We start from the raw sequence: 18,365 nt of genomic DNA on the forward strand, positions 1-18,365 counted from the left end.
CCAACTGACCCCCCACACTCCCTATAGGGAACCCCCCCAGGATCCTGCACCCCCAGCCCTGGGGAGGGACCGACAGATCCCCCCGCACCCTCCATAGGGAACCCCCCATGATCCCAAACCCCTTGACCAAGGGCAGAACCAACAGACCCCCCCAAGGTCCACACACACCTTCCTGAGGACCCTCCTGCACCCCCCTCCCACGGACAAACCTGAAAAGGGTAGGGTCCCAATGTGAGCTCCCCCGCAAACTTGGATTCCCCCACCTGCCTGCCCCATAGAGGGATTCGGTTGGGGGTGGAGGTGTGGAACAGAGCGGGGCGGGGCGGGGGGGGTGGAGCTGGTGGAGGGATGCAGTGGGGAGGCAGGGGAGGTGGTGCAGAGTGGGGGGTGTAGTGGGGAAGAGGTGCAGAGTGGGGGGTGTAGTGGGGAGGTGATGCAGAGCAGGTTGGGGTGCAGTGGGGAGGTGGGGGGGTGGTGCAGAGCAGGGGATGCAGTCAGGAGGTGGTGCAGAGTGGGGGGTGCAGTGCGGAGGTGGGGGGGTGGTGCAGAGCAGGGGATGCAGTCAGGAGGTGGTGCAGAGTGGGGGGTGCAGTGGGGAGGTGGGGGGGTGGTGCAGAGCAGGGGATGCAGTCAGGAGGTGGTGCAGAGTGGGGGGTGCAGTGCGGAGGTGGGGGGGTAGTGCAGAGTGGGAGGTGCAGAGCTGGTGGGGGGGATGTAGTGCAGAAGGGGGGGTGCAGTTGGGAGGTGGGGGAGGTGCTGCAGAGCTTGAAGTGCAGAGGGGAGGTGGGGGACATGGTGCAAGGCAGGGGGTGCAGTGGGGAGGTGGTACAGAGCAGGGGGTGCAGTGGGGAGTGGGGAGGTGGTGCAGAGGGGAGGTGGTACAGAGCGGGGGTGCAGTGGGGGTGTGGGAGGATGCAGTGGGGAGGTGGTGCAGAGCGGGGGTGCAGTGGGGGTGTGGGAGGATGCAGTGGGGAGGTGGTGCAGAGGGGAGGTGGTGCAGAGCGGGGGTGCAGTGGGGGTGTGGGAGGATGCAGTGGGGAGGTGGTGCAGAGCAGGGTGTGCAGTGGAGAGGAGGGAGGATGCAGTGGGGAGGTGGTGCAGAGGGGAGGTGGTGCAGAGCGGGGGTGCAGTGGGGGTGTGGGAGGATGCAGTGGGGAGGTGGTGCAGAGCGGGGGTGCAGTGGGGGTGTGGGAGGATGCAGTGGGGAGGTGGTGCAGAGGGGAGGTGGTGCAGAGCGGGGGTGCAGTGGGGGTGTGGGAGGATGCAGTGGGGAGGTGGTGCAGAGCAGGGTGTGCAGTGGAGAGGAGGGAGGGTGCAGTGGGGAGGTGGTGCAGAGCGGGGGTGCGGGAGGATGCAGTGGGGAGGTGGTGCAGAGGGGAGGTGGTGCAGAGCAGGGTGTGCAGTGGAGAGGAGGGAGGATGCAGTGGGGAGGTGGTGCAGAGGGGAGGTGGTGCAGAGCAGGGGTGCAGTGGGGGTGTGGGAGGATGCAGTGGGGAGGTGGTGCAGAGCGGGGGTGCAGTGGGGGTGTGGGAGGATGCAGTGGGGAGGTGGTGCAGAGGGGAGGTGGTGCAGAGCGGGGGTGCAGTGGGGGTGTGGGAGGATGCAGTGGGGAGGTGGTGCAGAGGGGAGGTGGTGCAGAGCGGGGGTGCAGTGGGGGTGTGGGAGGATGCAGTGGGGAGGTGGTGCAGAGCAGGGTGTGCAGTGGAGAGGAGGGAGGATGCAGTGGGGAGGTGGTGCAGAGCGGGGGTGCAGTGGGATGCAGTGGGGAGGTGGTGCAGAGGGGAGGTGGTGCAGAGCAGGGTGTGCAGTGGAGAGGAGGGAGGATGCAGTGGGGAGGTGGTGCAGAGGGGAGGTGGTGCAGAGCGGGGGTGCAGTGGGGGTGTGGGAGGATGCAGTGGGGAGGTGGTGCAGAGGGGAGGTGGTGCAGAGCGGGGGTGCAGTGGCGGTGTGGGAGGATGCAGTGGGGAGGTGGTGCAGAGCAGGGTGTGCAGTGGAGAGGAGGGAGGGTGCAGTGGGGAGGTGGTGCAGAGCGGGGGTGCAGTGGGGGTGTGGGAGGATGCAGTGGGGAGGTGGTGCAGAGCAGGGTGTGCAGTGGAGAGGAGGGAGGATGCAGTGGGGAGGTGGTGCAGAGCGGGGGTGCAGTGGGATGCAGTGGGGAGGTGGTGCAGAGGGGAGGTGGTGCAGAGCAGGGTGTGCAGTGGAGAGGAGGGAGGATGCAGTGGGGAGGTGGTGCAGAGGGGAGGTGGTGCAGAGCGGGGGTGCAGTGGGGGTGTGGGAGGATGCAGTGGGGAGGTGGTGCAGAGGGGAGGTGGTGCAGAGCGGGGGTGCAGTGGCGGTGTGGGAGGATGCAGTGGGGAGGTGGTGCAGAGCGGGGGTGCAGTGGGGGTGTGGGAGGATGCAGTGGGGAGGTGGTGCAGAGCGGGGGTGCAGTGGGGGTGTGGGAGGATGCAGTGGGGAGGTGGTGCAGAGGGGAGGTGGTGCAGAGCGCGGGTGCAGTGGCGGTGTGGGAGGATGCAGTGGGGAGGTGGTGCAGAGCAGGAGGTGCAGTGGGGAGGTGGTGCAGAGCGGGGGGGAGGGCAGAGCTGAAGGGGGCAGAAAGGGCTCCTGGACTGTGGTTGTGAAAGTGGTGTAACCATGAGAGCGGAAGGAACTGGTGGCGCAAGAGCGATGTGGGGGAGGGCTGGGAGGAAACCCCTTCTCTCCCATCAGTGCCTGGGGGGAGGCGGGGGAGAATGGGCAAGGCGGTGGGGAGGGGCAAGGGCAGGAAATGGAGGGGGCATGGGGGCGAGTGAAGGGGTGGGAGCTGGCATGATGTGGGGTGGGGTGGAATGACAGCAGCAGATGGGACGATAAATAATACATTTTATTTCTAATAAATTATAGAAAAACAATACAAATCCTGAGCCAGTGTCAGGGCAGGAGTCCCTGTGGGGTGGAAGGGATAAGAGGCTGAGATGGGGGGTGGGGAGGCAGAGCCAATTCTCTGTGCCCCTGGCATGTTGCAGGAGGATCCTGGGAGCTGGGGCTGTAGCAAGACCCCTTCCTGGTTCAGTTCCCTGCGTCGCTGCCATCCAGGCGGGGCTGTGCTGGGCTCACTGACTGAGCTGGGGCGAGAGCGGTGCCTTCTCCTTCCCTTGCAGTAGCCCTGGGCAGAGACAGGACCCCCAGTTACACCTGCCCCAAGCCCCCAGTCGATCTCAGCTCTCTGGATCCCCTGCCGTGCTCCAACTGGACCCCCCCCGCACTCCAGAGGAGATCCCCTCCCTGACCCCCACTCTTCCTCCCGCCTCTCTTCTGGTTGTTGGGGGAGAATCTCTCTCTCTGGGAGTGACACCCCCAACCAGTCCCTGCCCCCATCTGGGGGTGACACCCCCAATGTCCCCTCTTATCCAAAGATGATGCCCCCCAGTCCCTGCCCCCATCTGGGGGGATGCCCCCATAACTTAGGGACAACACCCGATATCTGGAGTAAAGTCTTCCCCAGTCCCTGCCCCCACAATCTCTCTCTGTATCCCCACATCCGGGGATGACACCTCACCTCTCTCCTCACTGCCAGCACTGGGGAGTCTCTGCCCCTCCTGGGCCTCCCAGGAGACAGCGGCCTCCTCGCGGGAGCCCCCCAGGAAGGCAAGGGGGCGCTGGCGCTGGCGGAAGCGCTGCCGGGGGGTGGCGTCCCCAGGCCCGAAGGACTCGCTGACCAGGACGCGGGAGCTCAGCTTGCGCCGATTTAGCCGCAGGTTCAGCCTCTGGGTGTCGGGCAGGCTCAGCATGCTGCTGGCCTTGCGCAGGGGCACAGGTGAAGCAGGGGCGCTGGAGTCTGTGGGCAAAGCTGGGCTTAGTGGGGCAGGGGATGGTGAGTCCTGCGTGGGAGCACCTTGCACTGCCATCCCAGATGCCTGGGTCCCATCCCTGGCCTGGTTTTCCCCCATCCCTAGGGGCTGGGAGCACTGAGGGGCCATCCCGGATGCCTGGGTCCCATCCCCTGTCCCAATCTCTTCTCATCCCGAGGGCTGCAAGCACTGCATGGCCGTCGTGGATGCCTGGGTCCCATCCCCTGTCCTGATCTCTCCTCCCCACACCCCACGAGGTGGAGGGTCCTGGACACTCACCCCCATCAGGTGCGCGTCCATCCTGTCCAAGTCCCGGCAGGTTCTCAATGCTATTGGCCCCCTCAGCCAGGGGGCGCTGCTGTTCCCGCGAGGGCTCGCGCCGCGGCTTCATCAGCTTCTTCATCTTGTCCGCGATCCAGTTGCTGCTCTTCCTGCAGGGTGGAGGAAGCGGGAGGGTCTCATGCTTACGGGCAGGAGCTGGGGGGCCTAGGCCAGTCCCCCACACGCATCCTGGGAGATTCCACCCCCCCAACACTGACCCATGCAGGGGCACTCAGGTCAACTGTCAGGGAGGGTCCCTGGCTCAGGCTGGCCCTGGGGGGCGGGGGGGAGTCCTAGGCTCTGGGAGGTATATCCCTAGTTTGAGGAAAAAGGGGGGGGGGCCCTGGCTGGGGCCAGCTTTGGAGGGTTGGTGGCTCAGTCTGTTTCAGGGGATGGGGGGCCCAGGGTGGCAGAGAAGGTTCCCAGGCGAGGGGGCAGGTGTGGAAGTCCATGGCAGCTGGAGGGTCCGTGGCTAGCCCTAGGAGATTCCCTTGGCCAGGGCTGGCCCCTGCGGGGTCCGTGGCTGGGGCCAGCCCTGGGGGGTGGACACACTCACTTGCTCTTGGGCAGCGCTGGCTCCAGTACTCGGTACTGGTCCATTATCTTCTCCACCAGCTTCTGTTTCTCCCGGCGCAGCTCGTTCAGCTTATCCCTGGGGGGTGAGCACAGGACAGCATCTGAATCTGGGGGTGACCTCCCTGCCCGCTGTACTCCACAGCCGGACTGCCCTGTGCCCCCGACACCCCCAGCCAGCCTCACCAATCTGCCCCCTCCCTGCACACCTCCCGCGCTGGCCCAAGGAGGGCACTCACAGGTGTTGGCGCTGCTCCGAGTGATACTGCTCCCGGCTCTCCATGCTGCGCTCCAGCAGGGTGCGGTTCTCCTGGCTCAGTTTCTGGATCTCCTGCAGCAGGTGTCGGTTCTCCTCCTCCTGGTTCCCCTTCAGCTGGGCCAGGAGCTGGGGGGCAGCAGAGTTATGAATAGGACAGGCCATGCCCCTCTGGGCTCCCCCTCACAGAGGGAGTGGGGGCTGGAGGTGCAGAATGGGGAAAGCACTCTCTGATCAGGGGGTTCAATGGAGGACCAGCTCCCATTGTTTGCTTGGAGCAGGGGGAGCTGGGCTGTGGGTGGTGTGATGGAGTGCGAATTTTTCACAATCATTGGGATGAATAGTGTGCATGCCTCAGTTTCCCCTATGTGGTGCCTGGTTAACTAGATGGAAGGAAAAGATGGTTTACTCCTTGCAGAGACCCAGAGATATAGGCGTGTCTGATGCCTGGGGTCTGGGCCCAATGCCCATGGAGAGTCCCAGCAGACAAAGGCCAGTCCAATTAGCTGGACATTTGGCACCTGGCGACTAACGACCATGGATGCCCCCCCCCCCCTTAGGAAGCCAGCAGGTGTGACCAGCTGAAGGAAGGAGGACTAAGGAGGGCCAGATGACAGTGATTGCCAGGAAAGAGGACAAAGGACTGGGGAGGGGCCAGGTGGGGTTGTTAAGTGTGGGTGATTGTGACTAAAGAGGGGGGGCAGAGGGCTTTGGACAGTCCCAGAAGGTCTTGGTTGTAACTTTCCGTTCTTTGTGTTAACGAAGGACTTTCTAGGCTGTGTTCCACGCACCTAATAAACCCTCCTGCTGTGACGCGCTGGCTGAGGGACTCCAGGTTAAGGAGGTCGGGGGTTCGCTGCTCCCTTCGGGTGTGTAAGTCTCCCTCAGGTGCCCAGTTCAGGTGGACTTGCTGAAGGGAGCTTGCAGCGTGACCCAGGGGTGCTGAAGGCTCCAAGGTTTGGCCCCAGGAGGTGGTGAAGCCAAGAGCCCTGCCCTAGTGAGAGTGTGACCCTCAGGAGCTGACACACTGAAGGGGTCCTCCCAGAGACTGTTTCAGAGCGCCGGGGCTGTGGATCTGTGGCAGGTGGCTACCGGGGTAGAGGTCTGGCGGTATCAGGGGGTCTGCACTGGTCTCCAACGGGGGGCGTAGTGGGGGAAAGCTGGGCTGGGAAGAGAAAGGTATCGGGCAGTGTGTGTGTTCTTGGTGGGGTCAGACTGGGGGATGGGGTTGGGGGAGGTCAGGGGCTGCACATCTTGCACTAGTCTCTGGGTAGGATACAATGGTGGGGTTCAGGCTGGCGGAATGGGGCTGGGAGGTACCAGGGGTGGAATTGGGGGTAGTGGGTTCTACACCTCACTCTGCTCCCCAGTAGGGATGCCATGAGGGGGGCAGGGATACCGCGGGCAGGGTTGGGGGCTGCACACCTCGCTCTGGTTTCTGGGGGGGCCTACAGTGGGGGGTTCAGGCTGGGGAGCGGGGGTACCGCAGGCAGGCTTGGGGGTTGCGCACCTCACACTGGTCTCCGAGCCGGCCCAGCGCCACCTCCAGCTGGTGGTTCTGCTCCCGCAGGGCGGTGCCCTCAGCCTCCAGCCGCGCCTGCTCCAGCTGCAGTCCCGTCAGCCGGCCCCGCAGGCCCCGCAGCTCCCCTTGCTGCTCTTCCTGCGCTCGCTCGGCCGCTGCCAGCACCGCCTGCACCCTGCGCAGGGCGAGGGGTCAGTGGGGCACTCCGAGGGGAAGCCCACGCACTGCCCCCAATGCTGGCCCCCATCTCCCGCTCCCCCCACAACCCACAGACTTCCCACTCCCCCCACGTCCCAGTCCCCCATATGCTAGGGACCCCCCCACCCCAACGTGCAGGCCTCCCCTGTCTCCCATATCCCGGTCCCCCCCGTGGTTACCGTGCATACTCGTCCTGCAGCCGGGCGTGCTGTTCCCCCAGCTGCCGGTGTTCCCGCTCAGCCCCCTCCAGCCGCTCCCGCTCCCCCCGCAGGGCTGTCTCCCGCTGCTCCAGCCCGGCCTGCTGTGCCACCAGATGGCTCTGCCTGGAGGGGGAGAGAAAGGGGTGAGAGACCCCCCCAGGAGGTTGCCTCACTAACCCCTGCTACTCCACCATGGTTACCTGCCTTGCAGCCCTGCCCGGTGTCCCCTCCACAGTCACCTGCCCTGCTGCCCCCACATTCGCTTACCCCCACAGGATGCCCCCCATGACACCCTGCAGTCACCTGCCCTGCAGCTCCCCGGGCCCCATCCCCGTGGGGGTTAACTGGCTTGCCACCCCCATTGTGCCCCCCAATTCCTCTTCCAGGGTTACCTGCCGTGACAAATGTAGGAATTACTGTTAGAGTTGTATGACACATGAGTGACTCGGTTTCCCCACTGACTTGGTATTCAAACCTTCCCGCCTAGTGAGTGGCCAGTTCTTTAAGGCAGAGGGAGAAGGGACAGTTGTGAGCCACCGAGGCCTGTCTGGGCTAAGCCAGGTACGTGATCCAAAAGCGGATGTAATCGACCCAGATACCCGGAGGGCCCCAGAGAAGCAATGGGGACCGCCACGAGCCAGGGCAGGCTGCACACTCCAGCTGGGAGCACACCGGGAGTTGGGAAGGGGGTTTCCATCGCTGCAGTACGTCCACCCCTCAAGAGGTGGTAGCGACAGACTTCTTCTCTCAGCCCCGCTGCATCTGCAGAGGGGGTTAACCAGGCCGACCTCGCTCAGGCCACGTCTACACTCCAGCTGTGCTGTTGCAGTGCTGGGCTGTGGTACTTCCTACATCCACAGAAGGGTTTTTCGATGCTGTCATTAATCCAGCTCGCCAAGAGGCGGTAGCTAGGCCAACGGAAACTTTCTTCCATTGACTTGCCGTGTCTATGCCGGGGGTGGGGGCGACCTAACTCCAGTGCTCAGGGCATGACATTTTTCACAGACCTGAACTTTTCCTAGCAGTTGGGTCGATCTCATTTTTAAGTGTAGAGCAGCCCGAGTCCAAACCTCCTGGATGGGCTCCCAGCCCCTTTGGCGTTCGGTGGGGGACCCCTGCGGAGCTCCCCTGACAGTTCCGTACTTCACCCCCAGTCGCAGAGATCTGCGATCAGTGCAGTCACCAGTACGTCTCAGCAGCTAATCCGCCCGAGCAAGTCCTCCCCGTGCTGAGAGGGGAGGGCCCAGCCAGGCTGTTCCGGGGCTCTCTGGGTTAAGCTGGGCTTCCCCATCCTACCAGGGGCTCTGTAATGCTGGATTCCAGGGGATTAATAAACCTTGCTTGTAACAGGCTGAGCTGGGTCGCTGCATATCCCCCCCGGGTGCCTGGCTCCCTGGCAGAGTAAAGCTCCTCTGAACTCATAGAATCATAGAATATCAGGGTTGGAAGGGACCCCAGAAGGTCATCTAGTCCAACCCCCTGCTCGAAGCAGGACCAATTCCCAGTTAAATCATCCCAGCCAGGGCTTTGTCAAGCCTGACCTTAAAAACCTCTAAGGAAGGAGATTCTACCACCTCCCTAGGTAACGCATTCCAGTGTTTCACCATCCTCCTAGTGAAAAAGTTTTTTCCTAATATCCAATCTAAACCTCCCCCACTGCAACTTGAGACCATTACTCCTCGTTCTGTCATCTGCTACCATTGAGAACAGTCTAGAGCCATCCTCTTTGGAACCCCCTTTCAGGTAGTTGAAAGCAGCTATCAAATCCCCCCTCATTCTTCTCTTCTGCAAACTAAACAATCCCAGCTCCCTCAGCCTCTCCTCATAAGTCATGTGTTCTAGACCCCTAATCATTTTTGTTGCCCTTCGCTGGACTCTCTCCAATTTATCCACATCCTTCTTGTAGTGTGGGGCCCAAAACTGGACACAGTACTCCAGATGAGGCCTCACCAATGTCGAATAGAGGGGAACGATCACGTCCCTCGATCTGCTCGCTATGCCCCTACTTATACATCCCAAAATGCCATTGGCCTTCTTGGCAACAAGGGCACACTGCTGACTCATATCCAGCTTCTCGTCCACTGTCACCCCTAGGTCCTTTTCCGCAGAACTGCTGCCGAGCCATTCGGCCCTAGTCTGTAGCGGTGCATTGGATTCTTCCGTCCTAAGTGCAGGACCCTGCACTTATCCTTATTGAATCTCATCAGATTTCTTTTGGCCCAATCCTCCAATTTGTCTAGGTCCTTCTGTATCCTATCCCTCCCCTCCAGCGTATCTACCAGTCCTCCCAGTTTAGTATCATCCGCAAATTTGCTGAGAGTGCAATCCACACCATCCTCCAGATCATTTATGAAGATATTGAACAAAACCGGCCCCAGGACCGACCCTTGGGGCACTCCACTTGATACCGGCTGCCAACTAGACATGGAGCCATTGATCGCTACCTGTTGAGCCCGACAATCTAGCCAGCTTTCTACCCACCTAATAGTGCATTCATCCAGCCCATACTTCCTTAACTTGCTGACAAGAACTTAGTGGGACTGGCTGGAGAGCCAGAGGGGTGCTGGAGCCAGGAGCCCCAGCCCTGGGCATGTCGAGCTGTGGACTCGGCCTGGTGAAATGCTAAGCCCAGGATCTGGCACATAACAGAACCTCCCAGAGGGGCTGTAGATAGGCTGAGGGTCCAGGCCCCCCAGAGATCTGAGACGCCTCCCGTAGGGTTAAGTGGCCTGCTGCCTCCTTGTGCACTCTCAGCCGCGCCTCCCCAGGCTTTTCTGGCCCTGCAGCTCCCCTTGCCCCTGGGGTTACCTGGCCTGTCACAGCCATGTGCCCCCAACTCCTGCCCTGGGGGTTCCCTGGCCTGGTGCCCCCCAGCCCCTTCCAGTTACCTGTCCTGCAGCTCTCGGTGCTCCTGCTCCAGTGCCCGCAGGGCCCCCTTGAGGCCGGCCTGCTTGCCCAGCAGCCCCTCCAGCTCAGCACCCTGGCGCTCGTGCAGCAGCGCCAGCTTGTCATGGTTGCGCACCAGCCCTTCGTGGCGCCCGCGCCACTCATCCCTCTCCTGCCGGGCCGCCCGCCCCTCAGCCTCCAGCCCTGCCAGTCGCTCCCGCAGCTCCGACGCCCGGGCCTCCAGGGCTGCCTTCTGGGAGCGCAGCGCCGCTTGCTCCACCTGCCAGGGGAGGGGGCAATGAGAGACACGGGGTGGGGAAGGACAAAAGAGACCATGCAGGGGAGCGAGAGAGGGAGGGGGAGCCAATATCTCACCTGGAGGGTCCCGCACTGGATCTGGGGTTGGGGCAGGAGGGCTTGGGGGAGCAAGGGGCATCCAGGGGGCGCAGTGTCTCACCTGGGGGCTCCACACTGGGCCTGCTTGTGGGGCAGTGGCGTTTAGAGGGTTAGTATCTTACCTGGAGGGCCCACACTGGATCTGGGGGTAAGGGGAGTGGGGGACAGGGGAATTCAGAGGGCCGATGTCTCCCCAGGGACCTGGCTAAAGGAGAGAAGATGAGAGGCTGTACAGAAGGCTGAGCTGCAGACAGGAGGGAAATTGCCAGGGAATCAAGGATCAATCTTGGGCCTGATCCCGATCCCGTTTAATATTTTCATTAATGACCTTAGCCCAAAAGACGGGTGTGAACGAAGTCTGCTGAGGACAACAGAGTTGGGAGCCATCGGCCATACAGAGGAGCGAAATATTACACAGAAAGAACTTGATAAACCTTGGGGGCCAGAGTGACAGACATGGGATGAAATTGTGTAAAATGCAAGGTCATGCCACTAGGGTCTAATATTTCCTCTAGACTGGGGGCTCATCTCCTGAAAGCAACAGAAGGCAAGAGAAGCCCTAGGGTATGGGTTGATCGCAGGATGCCATGAGCCACAAAAAAGGCCAATGCAATCCTAGGCTGGATCCGGTGAGGGATTTCCAGGGGCGATAGGGAAGCATTAATGCCCCTGGGTGGGGCACTGGGAAGAGCTCAGCGGGAACACCGTGTGCAGTTCTTGTCACCTGTGTTCAGGAACAAGGGATCCAAACCGGCCCGGTGCAGAGAAGGGCTCTCAGGCTGATCAGGGGAGCGGAGAACTGATCTTACGAGAGGAGTCTGAGCGAGCTCAGCCTGTTTAGCCTGGCCAGGCGAAGGCTGAGAGGGGATCTGGTTGCTCTCTATAAATACACCAGGTGGGTTTAACCCCAGGGAGGGAGAAAAGCTACTGAAGCTAAAGGAGAATATTGGCACAACAACAAATGGGGACAAACTGGCCAGGAATCAAAGGAGGCCTGGTCTACACAGAAAAGTTCTATCAACATCAGTCAGATGTGACACCTCCCTTCCTCCCCCCAGTGCAGACAGCTCTGGGGACAGAAGAGGGCTTCCATTGACACAGCTCCCGTCGTTCGGGGAGGCGATGTTCCTATTCCGACAGAAAGCCCCTGCTGTCAATGCAGGCTGAGTCTGCCCTCGGAGGCTGCTGGCAGAGCTATGCTAGGATAGCCTGTGGCACAGCCATACCCAGAGGCTGGCAATGAGAAGGTTTCTACCCATCAGAGGAGGAGGTTCTAGAACAGCCTCCTCAGAGGAATTGTGGGGGGCAAAACACCCAGCTAGTCTTAAGACAGAACTTGAGACATTTGTGAGTGGGATTACACGATGGGGTTGTTTATGGCGGAGGAGGGCAGGGCTCGGCAGCCCTGCGGGTCACTCCTGGTTTATGTCTTATGTTCCTAATTATGCTTCAGGGCTTCAGCTGGGCACCTGCAGGGTCAGGAAGGGTTTTTTTCACCAAAAGTAATTCTGGGTTGGTTTGTTTTTTTCATTATCCTCTGAAATATCTGAGATCTGCCGCAAGTTGAGACGGGACACCAGGCAGGGTGGGCCAGGCTCTGAGCTGGTCCAGAGAAGCTTTTATCTAGCTGCCTGGCTGGTGGGTCTTGCCCAGATGCTCAGGGTCCAACTGATCACCAGACTGGGGGGTGTGAAGGAATTTCCCCCAGGTCAGATTGGCAGGGACCTTGGGATGTTTTCACCTCCCCATGCAGCATGGGGCGTGGGTCGCCTGCTGGGATCAGCTGGGCATGGCTCATTGAAGCGATTCCCTGCCAGTGCAGGGTACTGGGGGTCCCTCAGCCTCCCCTGTTCTCTGTCTGGGGCTCACAACAGGCAGGGCTCCTGAGGGCTCTGGTTGGGTTTATTTGGGATGACTTGTCAGACTAGATGTTCTGGGGGTCCCTTCTGGCCTTAAACTCTGACTCAATGGAGGGCCCCACACTGGGCTCTGTGAGAGGGACAACGTGGGGTTGGGAGGTTCAGACGGGCTGTCTCACCTGGAGGGCCCCACACTGGGCCTGCAGCCGCCCAGTCTCCTCCCGCAGGCCTCCGCTCTGCCCCTGCAGGCTCAGCAGCTCCCCCTGAAGGGCACCCAGCTGCGACTCCAGCTGCCCCAGCCGCCCCATCAGAGCCTCTTTCTCTGCCAGCAGCGCCGCGTTCTGTGAGGGAAGCATCAGCAAGTGATGGGCGGTCCCCAGCTCCCCTCAGGGGCCTCCAGCCCCACAATCTCTGCCCCTGCTAAGGGGAGGGGACAGGAATCTGTAGCCCCACGGAGTCTATCAAGGGGCACAGTCCCTTCCCTCCATCTCCCGGCCCTGCCCAGCCTCCCTGAGGGGCCTCCCATCTCAGCCCCCTTCCCTGCCTCACCCCAAATGCAGAGGGAACCAGAGAGCACCAGATTCCAGCCCCCATCCCAAAGGAAAGGCCCCCCAAAACACCCCCTGTGCTGGACTTACGCTGCGCTCCACCTCGATGAGATGCTTGCTCAGGGTGTCACTCTCCAACTCAGCCCGAAGCCCCAGCGTCGGCTCGGGGTCCCCCTGGCCCTGCTCCACGGCCCCCAGAGCCTCGGGTGGGTGGGCCCCAGGGCTGCTCTTCACCTGGACATAGAGAACAAGGGAGGGGATGAAAGGGAGCAGGAGGGAGCTCATGACTACTGCAGCCCCGGCCTCTCCCAGCAGAGGGCGCTGGGGGTGGTGTCTCACCTGGCACAGCTCTTTCCCCAGGTGCTGATTGAGGGCGAGCAGTTCCTCCACCCGGCTGCGGAGGGCGCCGATCTTCTCCTCCTTCAGAGCCAGCATCTCCCTGAAGGACGACTCCAGCCGCTGCTCCAAGCTCTGGTATTGGCTAGGACGAGAGGGGGGCACATTACACCCAGGAGCCCCTGGAAACTGCGCCAGCCCCTCCCTGAGATCCCTGCCCCCCAGCTCCCCCATGACCAGCTGTCCCCTCCCCAGGATCCCTGCCCCCCAGCTCCCACACGACCAGCTGCCCCCTCCCCAAGATCCCTGCCCCACGACCAGCTGCCCCCCCCCCAAGATCCCTGCCCCCCAACCCACACAACCAGCCTCCCCCTCCCCAGATCTCTGCCCTCTAGCTCCCCCATGACCAGCCGCCCCCTCCCCGAGATCCCTGCCCCCCAGCCCCCATGACTAGCCACCCCATCCCTGAGATCCCTGCCCCCCACGCCCCACTACCAGTCGCCCCCTCCCTGAGATCCCTGCCCCGCAGCCTCCCCCATGACCAGCCTCCCCCTCCCTGAAATCCTTGCCTCCTAGCCCCCATGACCAGCCACCCCCTCCCTGAGATCGCTGCCCCCCGTCCCCCTGTCTAGATCCCCTGCCCCCTATACAGCCCTCTCCCCATAATCCCTCCACCCAGCCCCCCAGACCCTTATCCCCCAAACCTCACCTGTCTATCCCCCCAAGACACCTATTCCCCCACCCCCTCCATCCCCCCAAGATCCCTGCCCCCCAACCATCTTGTGTCTCGTCTCCCAAGATCCCAAGTGTGGGTATGGGCCTCCTGCAGATGCCTACCTCTGCTGGGTGCCCTGCTGCTCCTCCAGGAGGCGCTGCTCCTCCTCCCTCCACTCCAGCTGCTCCCGCAGCCGCACCAGGTCAGCCTCCCGCTCCTGCCCCTTCACCTTCTCGCCCAGCAGCTCCTGCAGGAACAAGCAAAACTCTGAGCACTGAGTGGGGCACCCATGGCCCCCCCTTCCTGCCTCCACTACCCCAACCAGGACCCTGACCACTGGGGTGGGCTTCCATCGCCATTCCCTGTCCCCCACTGTCACCTGCAGGGTGCCCCCCACAGCCCTGCTCCCCACAGCGCCCCCTGCTGGGAGAGGCCAGGGGGGAGTAGCCAGGAGCTCCCCCCACTCCCACTCCCGCTCCTTACAGCCCTGGCGCTCCCTGCCCCTGATGCCCCCATCACCTCCCGCAGAGCGGCTGCGGCCTTGCGCTCAGCTGCCAGCTGCTCGCGCAGCCCCTTGCTCTCCTGCTCCAGCTCCCGCAGCCGCTGCACTCTCTCTCTCAGCCCGCCCAACTCCAGCGCCTGCAGCCGGCTCTGGGCCTCCAGCTGGGCGGCCCGGCGGCCCTGTTCTGCCAGTGCTTCCTCTTGGGCCTGGGTCTGGGCCCGCAGACGCCGGGTCTCCTTGTCCAGTGCCCGGCGCTCTCTCTCGGCCTGGCTCAGCACCGCCTCCAGCGCCCCTCGCTCGCCCTCCAGCTGGGTCAGGGCCGCCTTGTGTTGCTCCAGCCCGCGCTGCAGGGTGCCCAGCTCGCGCTCGGACGCCCGTAACTCCTCCGCGGCCTCCCGCGCCTGTTCAGCCTGGCGCCCAGCCCGCTGCCGCTCCGCCTCCAGATAGCCCCGGGTCTCCACCAGCTCCCGCTCGGCTTGGCTCAACTCTGCCCGCAACGCCTCCCGCTCCTTCTCCAGCGCCTGGGCCTCGGCCTCCAGCTGCCCCAGAAGCAGGGCCTCCAGGCGCTGCTGCTCCAGCTCCTGCCGCAGCCTCAGCAACTCCTGCTCCAGGCGCCCCCGGGCCTCCTGGGAGGCCGTCAGCCCCTCCAGGGCCTTGGCGTGAGTGGCCTCCAGCCGGCGCAAGGCCTCCTGCAGGCTGGATGCCTGCTCCTCTACCTGGCACAGCCGGCGCCCACTCTCTGCCAGTGCCTCCTGCTGCTCCTGGGCCCAGGCGCCTGGGTCCCCCTGGCTCTGCAGAGACTCCTGCTGGGGGGAAGGGGAACAGAGCTGGTCAGGGGCACCCTAGATTCCCAAATCCACAGCCACGTGCCTGAGCCCCCCTTGGTTCCCTTGCCCAATGCCTAGGAAGGCAGGAATCAACCCCCCACATAAATGCTGCCCCCAGACATGACGCAGGATTGCATCTGATCTGGACAGAGACAAACCTGGCATTGGTACCAGGGACAATTCAGCAGGATTCACTGCCCCCCAAGCTGCCCTGTGCCCTAGCCCGCCTCCAGCAATAGCATAGCAACTGGATGTACTGAGGGATGCCCTCTATTGCCTCCACCAGCCCAGGGTGCCTCCTGCCCCTTGTGGTGGGAACTCAAGAGGAGGGCCCTGCCCCAGGCTGATCCCAGGGGTCCAGGCTGCCTTTGAGCCTCCTGCCTACCATTGTGTCCTCCTGGCCTAAGCCATATGAGCCAGCCCCACCCAAAGAAGGGCAGTTTTGGTAATAGGGTTATGATCCCTGTGTAGGACTCTGCTCCCACAGGCTTGGTGTTGCTATTCCTGAGGGGAAAGGGGGCGAGGCATGGCTGGTGTTCTCTGCTTCCAGACCAGACAACTGCCCACATCTGCCTGAAACCTTGGTCATTACTCAGGCGCTAGCCCATGCTCCTGCAGCTTCACTGCTCTGGGGTCCAAGCCAGCCAGATTGAAGCTAGCTCCACTAGGTCTGCACAAGCAGCAATCACCCCCCCATGACTGCAGTGTCACAGTTCCCTGAAGGGGCAGAGAGCAAAGCTGGGTCTCAGGACAGCAGGACATGCTGGGGTCCTGGCTCCCACTAACATGGGCTCTGGCAGAAGCCTGGGCTCCCAGGCCGGCCTGAGGACCCTGCGATGCTGGATCCCAGGTGACTAATCAATGCTTCCTTGACCTGGCCAGGCTGCCCGACCTCGTTGCAGATCCTCTCTGGGCGTGTCACTCCCGGAGAAGGAAGAGTCTCCATGGCAGTCTGGTCGCAGGTGCACTGGTGGGGGGAACTCACGGGCGGAGCAGGGGGGCTGGCACCCAAAGGCCCAGACCCGGAGTTGCTGAGGCTGCATGGCTGCTCTGGGGTCTGGTGCACTAAAGGGGTCACTGGCACTGCTGGGAGACTGCGTAAAGGCTGGGGTGTAACAGCCCTGTCAATCTGTGACAACCTGCAGCCAATCCCCTGTCCCCGTGCTCTGCCATGGCATTGGTCTCCTCTAATGGGAGACAGGCTGGCAGCAGGGTGACGGGATTCCCACCCTGCCCACCCACTCCTCCAGCCACTCAGGCACCAGGCAATGGGACTGACCCCTTCATGCTGCCTGCAGCCATGTGGGGGCACCACGCTAGGGGCACGCCAGGGCCTGTTGCCTTCCCTGCAGCGCCCCTCTACTGCCCCAAATGACAATCCCTTGCACACCATGCCCTGCCCTCCCCGCCGGGCACCGTGCCCCACCTGGCAGTGCCGCTGCTCCTGCAAGCTGCGCAGCTCCCGCTCCAGCTGCTCCTTCTCCCCCAGCAGGGCGGCACTCAGCTCCTCCCGCTCCTGGCAGCTCCGGGCCCGCTGGGCTTCCAGCTCTGCCCCCAGCTGCTGCACCTGTGCCAGGCAACTGGAGGTTGAGGGAGGACTGGGCCGGTATGGAGACAGCCCTCTCCTCACCCCACAGACACCTCCCATGGAGACACCCTCTCTCCCTGTACCCCAACACACAGACACCCCCCCCGCCGAGGCACCCCTCCCCCTTCCACTGACCCCTCCACAGAAACACACCATCTCCCATCACTCCCCCACAGAAACAACCTATCCCCGTCCCCCGCACCACAGCCTCCTCCACAGATGCCTCTTCCTCCACCCTCTCCAACACACAGCCCCCCCCAGAGACCACCCTTCCACTAAAACCCAGCAGACTCCCCTTCTCTATCCTTCCCCAACACACAGACCCCTCCACAAGGCTTCCCCACAGAGAGATCCCACCCTTCAAATCCCCACATACAGCCTTCCCCCGCACACACAACCCTTCCTATCCCCAAAAAACAACATGGAGACACCCCCCCGACACATACTCGACTCCTCACCAGATAGCCCCTGGTTAAGGAATGGGACACAGGGTCTTTCCCTTCTGGGGGATGCCAGCTCCAATCCAGCCCCAGGGCCAGGGGACTGGCTGGCTGAGAGGTGGGACAGACAGGGCCTTGGATTCTCTTCTAGGAGCCCCATCTCCCTCACCTCTTTGCTGAGGGCCTTATTCTTCTGCTCAAGGCCCGGACTCCTGGGTTCTCCCGGGGCCTCTAGTGCCTCCTGCAGCCTCCGGCGCAGCTCCTGGTTCTCCCGCTCCAGCGCTAGTAGGCGGCTGGATGTCACCTCGGTCACCTCGTAGCTCAGGGACTTGGGAGTCTCAGCAGGGTCTGGGGGGAGACAGTGTCACATCAATGAGCCGGGAGGGGACAGCTGGGGGGCCTGGGGGAAAGGGGAGAAGGAGGCACTCACCATTGGGAGCCTCACTGGGCTCCTGCTCCTCTTCCCAGGACAGGTGCTGGGGCACCCCCAGATTCTGCCTCAGCTCCCCCTCCAGCAACACCTTCTCCTGCTGCAGCTCCTCCAGCCGCTGACGCTCCCGCTCCTGCTCCTGGGGGCAGAGAGAGACCCATGCGGGAGTTTTCTGTAATAGCCTTATTACGTCTCCCCCTCAGCCTTGGTACTGTTGCCCACTGGTTGCAGAGGGGCTACAATGCTTCTCCTGGCACGGAACAGGAGGCACGAGGGTCTGGGTCCAGGCTGGGCTGCATCAGCAGACTCCAGGCTGCAGAGGCAGCTGAGGGAACGTGGCAGGGCTGTGTCGGAGAGCAAAGACAAGAGGTGTCGGGAAGCAGGGTGAGGAAGAGCGGGGTTCACAGCCACATGGCGGCGCCCCTGGCCCTGGCAGACAAAGAGGACAGGGAGAGGGCGGACGGAGCTCAGGGGAAGCAGGGGCCGGGGCCCAGCAAAGCAGGAACTCTGCCCGGAGCCGGCCTCTCTCACGCTAACCCCAAGACTTCTGACCAGGTGATGAACAAAGGTTTTGAACCAGTCGCCTGGTGTTGCTGCCGTTGCTGACTGAGGCCTTGTCCACACTTGACACATTTCAGTGGCACAGCTGCAGCGCTTCAGAGCGGACCCTGCCGAGCGAGCGGAGGGACTCTCCCATCCCATTAGTTAATTCACCTCCCCAAGAGGTGGTAGCTAGGTCAGCAAAAGAATTCTCCTGTCTACGCTAGGAGTTAGCTCAGCTTCACTGCGTCTCTCAGGGGGTGCCCTGAGCCACGCTGCTGGGTCGAGTTAGCTTTTCAGTGGAGGCCAAGCCTAAGGAGCATTGCGCCCTGATGGGGGAAAAGTCTCTTGCAGGAGGACAGCTCAGCTGGACTCGCTGCAGGGAGCCACGGAGGGAC

At 62.6% G+C, this 18,365-nt stretch overlaps 1 protein-coding gene across 4 annotated transcripts in view; it reads right to left on the reverse strand.

Annotated features, from left to right (window-relative positions):
• Positions 1 to 2,848: 2,848 nt before the first annotated feature.
• The window catches only part of CCDC88B (coiled-coil domain containing 88B), a 29,866-nt gene continuing 14,349 nt past the window's right edge, over positions 2,849 to 18,365 (reverse strand). For 3 of the 4 annotated variants that reach the window (XM_073351707.1, XM_073351703.1, XM_073351705.1), the window contains 16 exons: positions 17,428 to 17,566; positions 17,167 to 17,345; positions 16,396 to 16,536; positions 14,160 to 14,948; positions 13,763 to 13,887; positions 12,929 to 13,070; positions 12,680 to 12,823; positions 12,221 to 12,382; positions 9,789 to 10,066; positions 6,880 to 7,023; positions 6,491 to 6,677; positions 4,964 to 5,109; positions 4,708 to 4,803; positions 4,110 to 4,261; positions 3,539 to 3,817; positions 2,849 to 3,145 (listed from right to left, as the gene is read on the reverse strand). In XM_073351707.1, coding sequence (XP_073207808.1) covers positions 3,093 to 3,145; positions 3,539 to 3,817; positions 4,110 to 4,261; positions 4,708 to 4,803; positions 4,964 to 5,109; positions 6,491 to 6,677; positions 6,880 to 7,023; positions 9,789 to 10,066; positions 12,221 to 12,382; positions 12,680 to 12,823; positions 12,929 to 13,070; positions 13,763 to 13,887; positions 14,160 to 14,948; positions 16,396 to 16,536; positions 17,167 to 17,345; positions 17,428 to 17,566 — 3,156 coding nt within the window. In that variant the 3' untranslated portion in view covers positions 2,849 to 3,092. The remainder of the gene's footprint in view (positions 3,146 to 3,538; positions 3,818 to 4,109; positions 4,262 to 4,707; positions 4,804 to 4,963; positions 5,110 to 6,490; positions 6,678 to 6,879; positions 7,024 to 9,788; positions 10,067 to 12,220; positions 12,383 to 12,679; positions 12,824 to 12,928; positions 13,071 to 13,762; positions 13,888 to 14,159; positions 14,949 to 16,395; positions 16,537 to 17,166; positions 17,346 to 17,427; positions 17,567 to 18,365) is intronic. The other variant, XM_073351704.1, reaches the window with a different exon arrangement.

The sequence above is a fragment of the Lepidochelys kempii genome, chromosome 7, assembly GCF_965140265.1.
Source record: "Lepidochelys kempii isolate rLepKem1 chromosome 7, rLepKem1.hap2, whole genome shotgun sequence".
Taxonomy (NCBI): Eukaryota; Metazoa; Chordata; order Testudines; family Cheloniidae; genus Lepidochelys; species Lepidochelys kempii.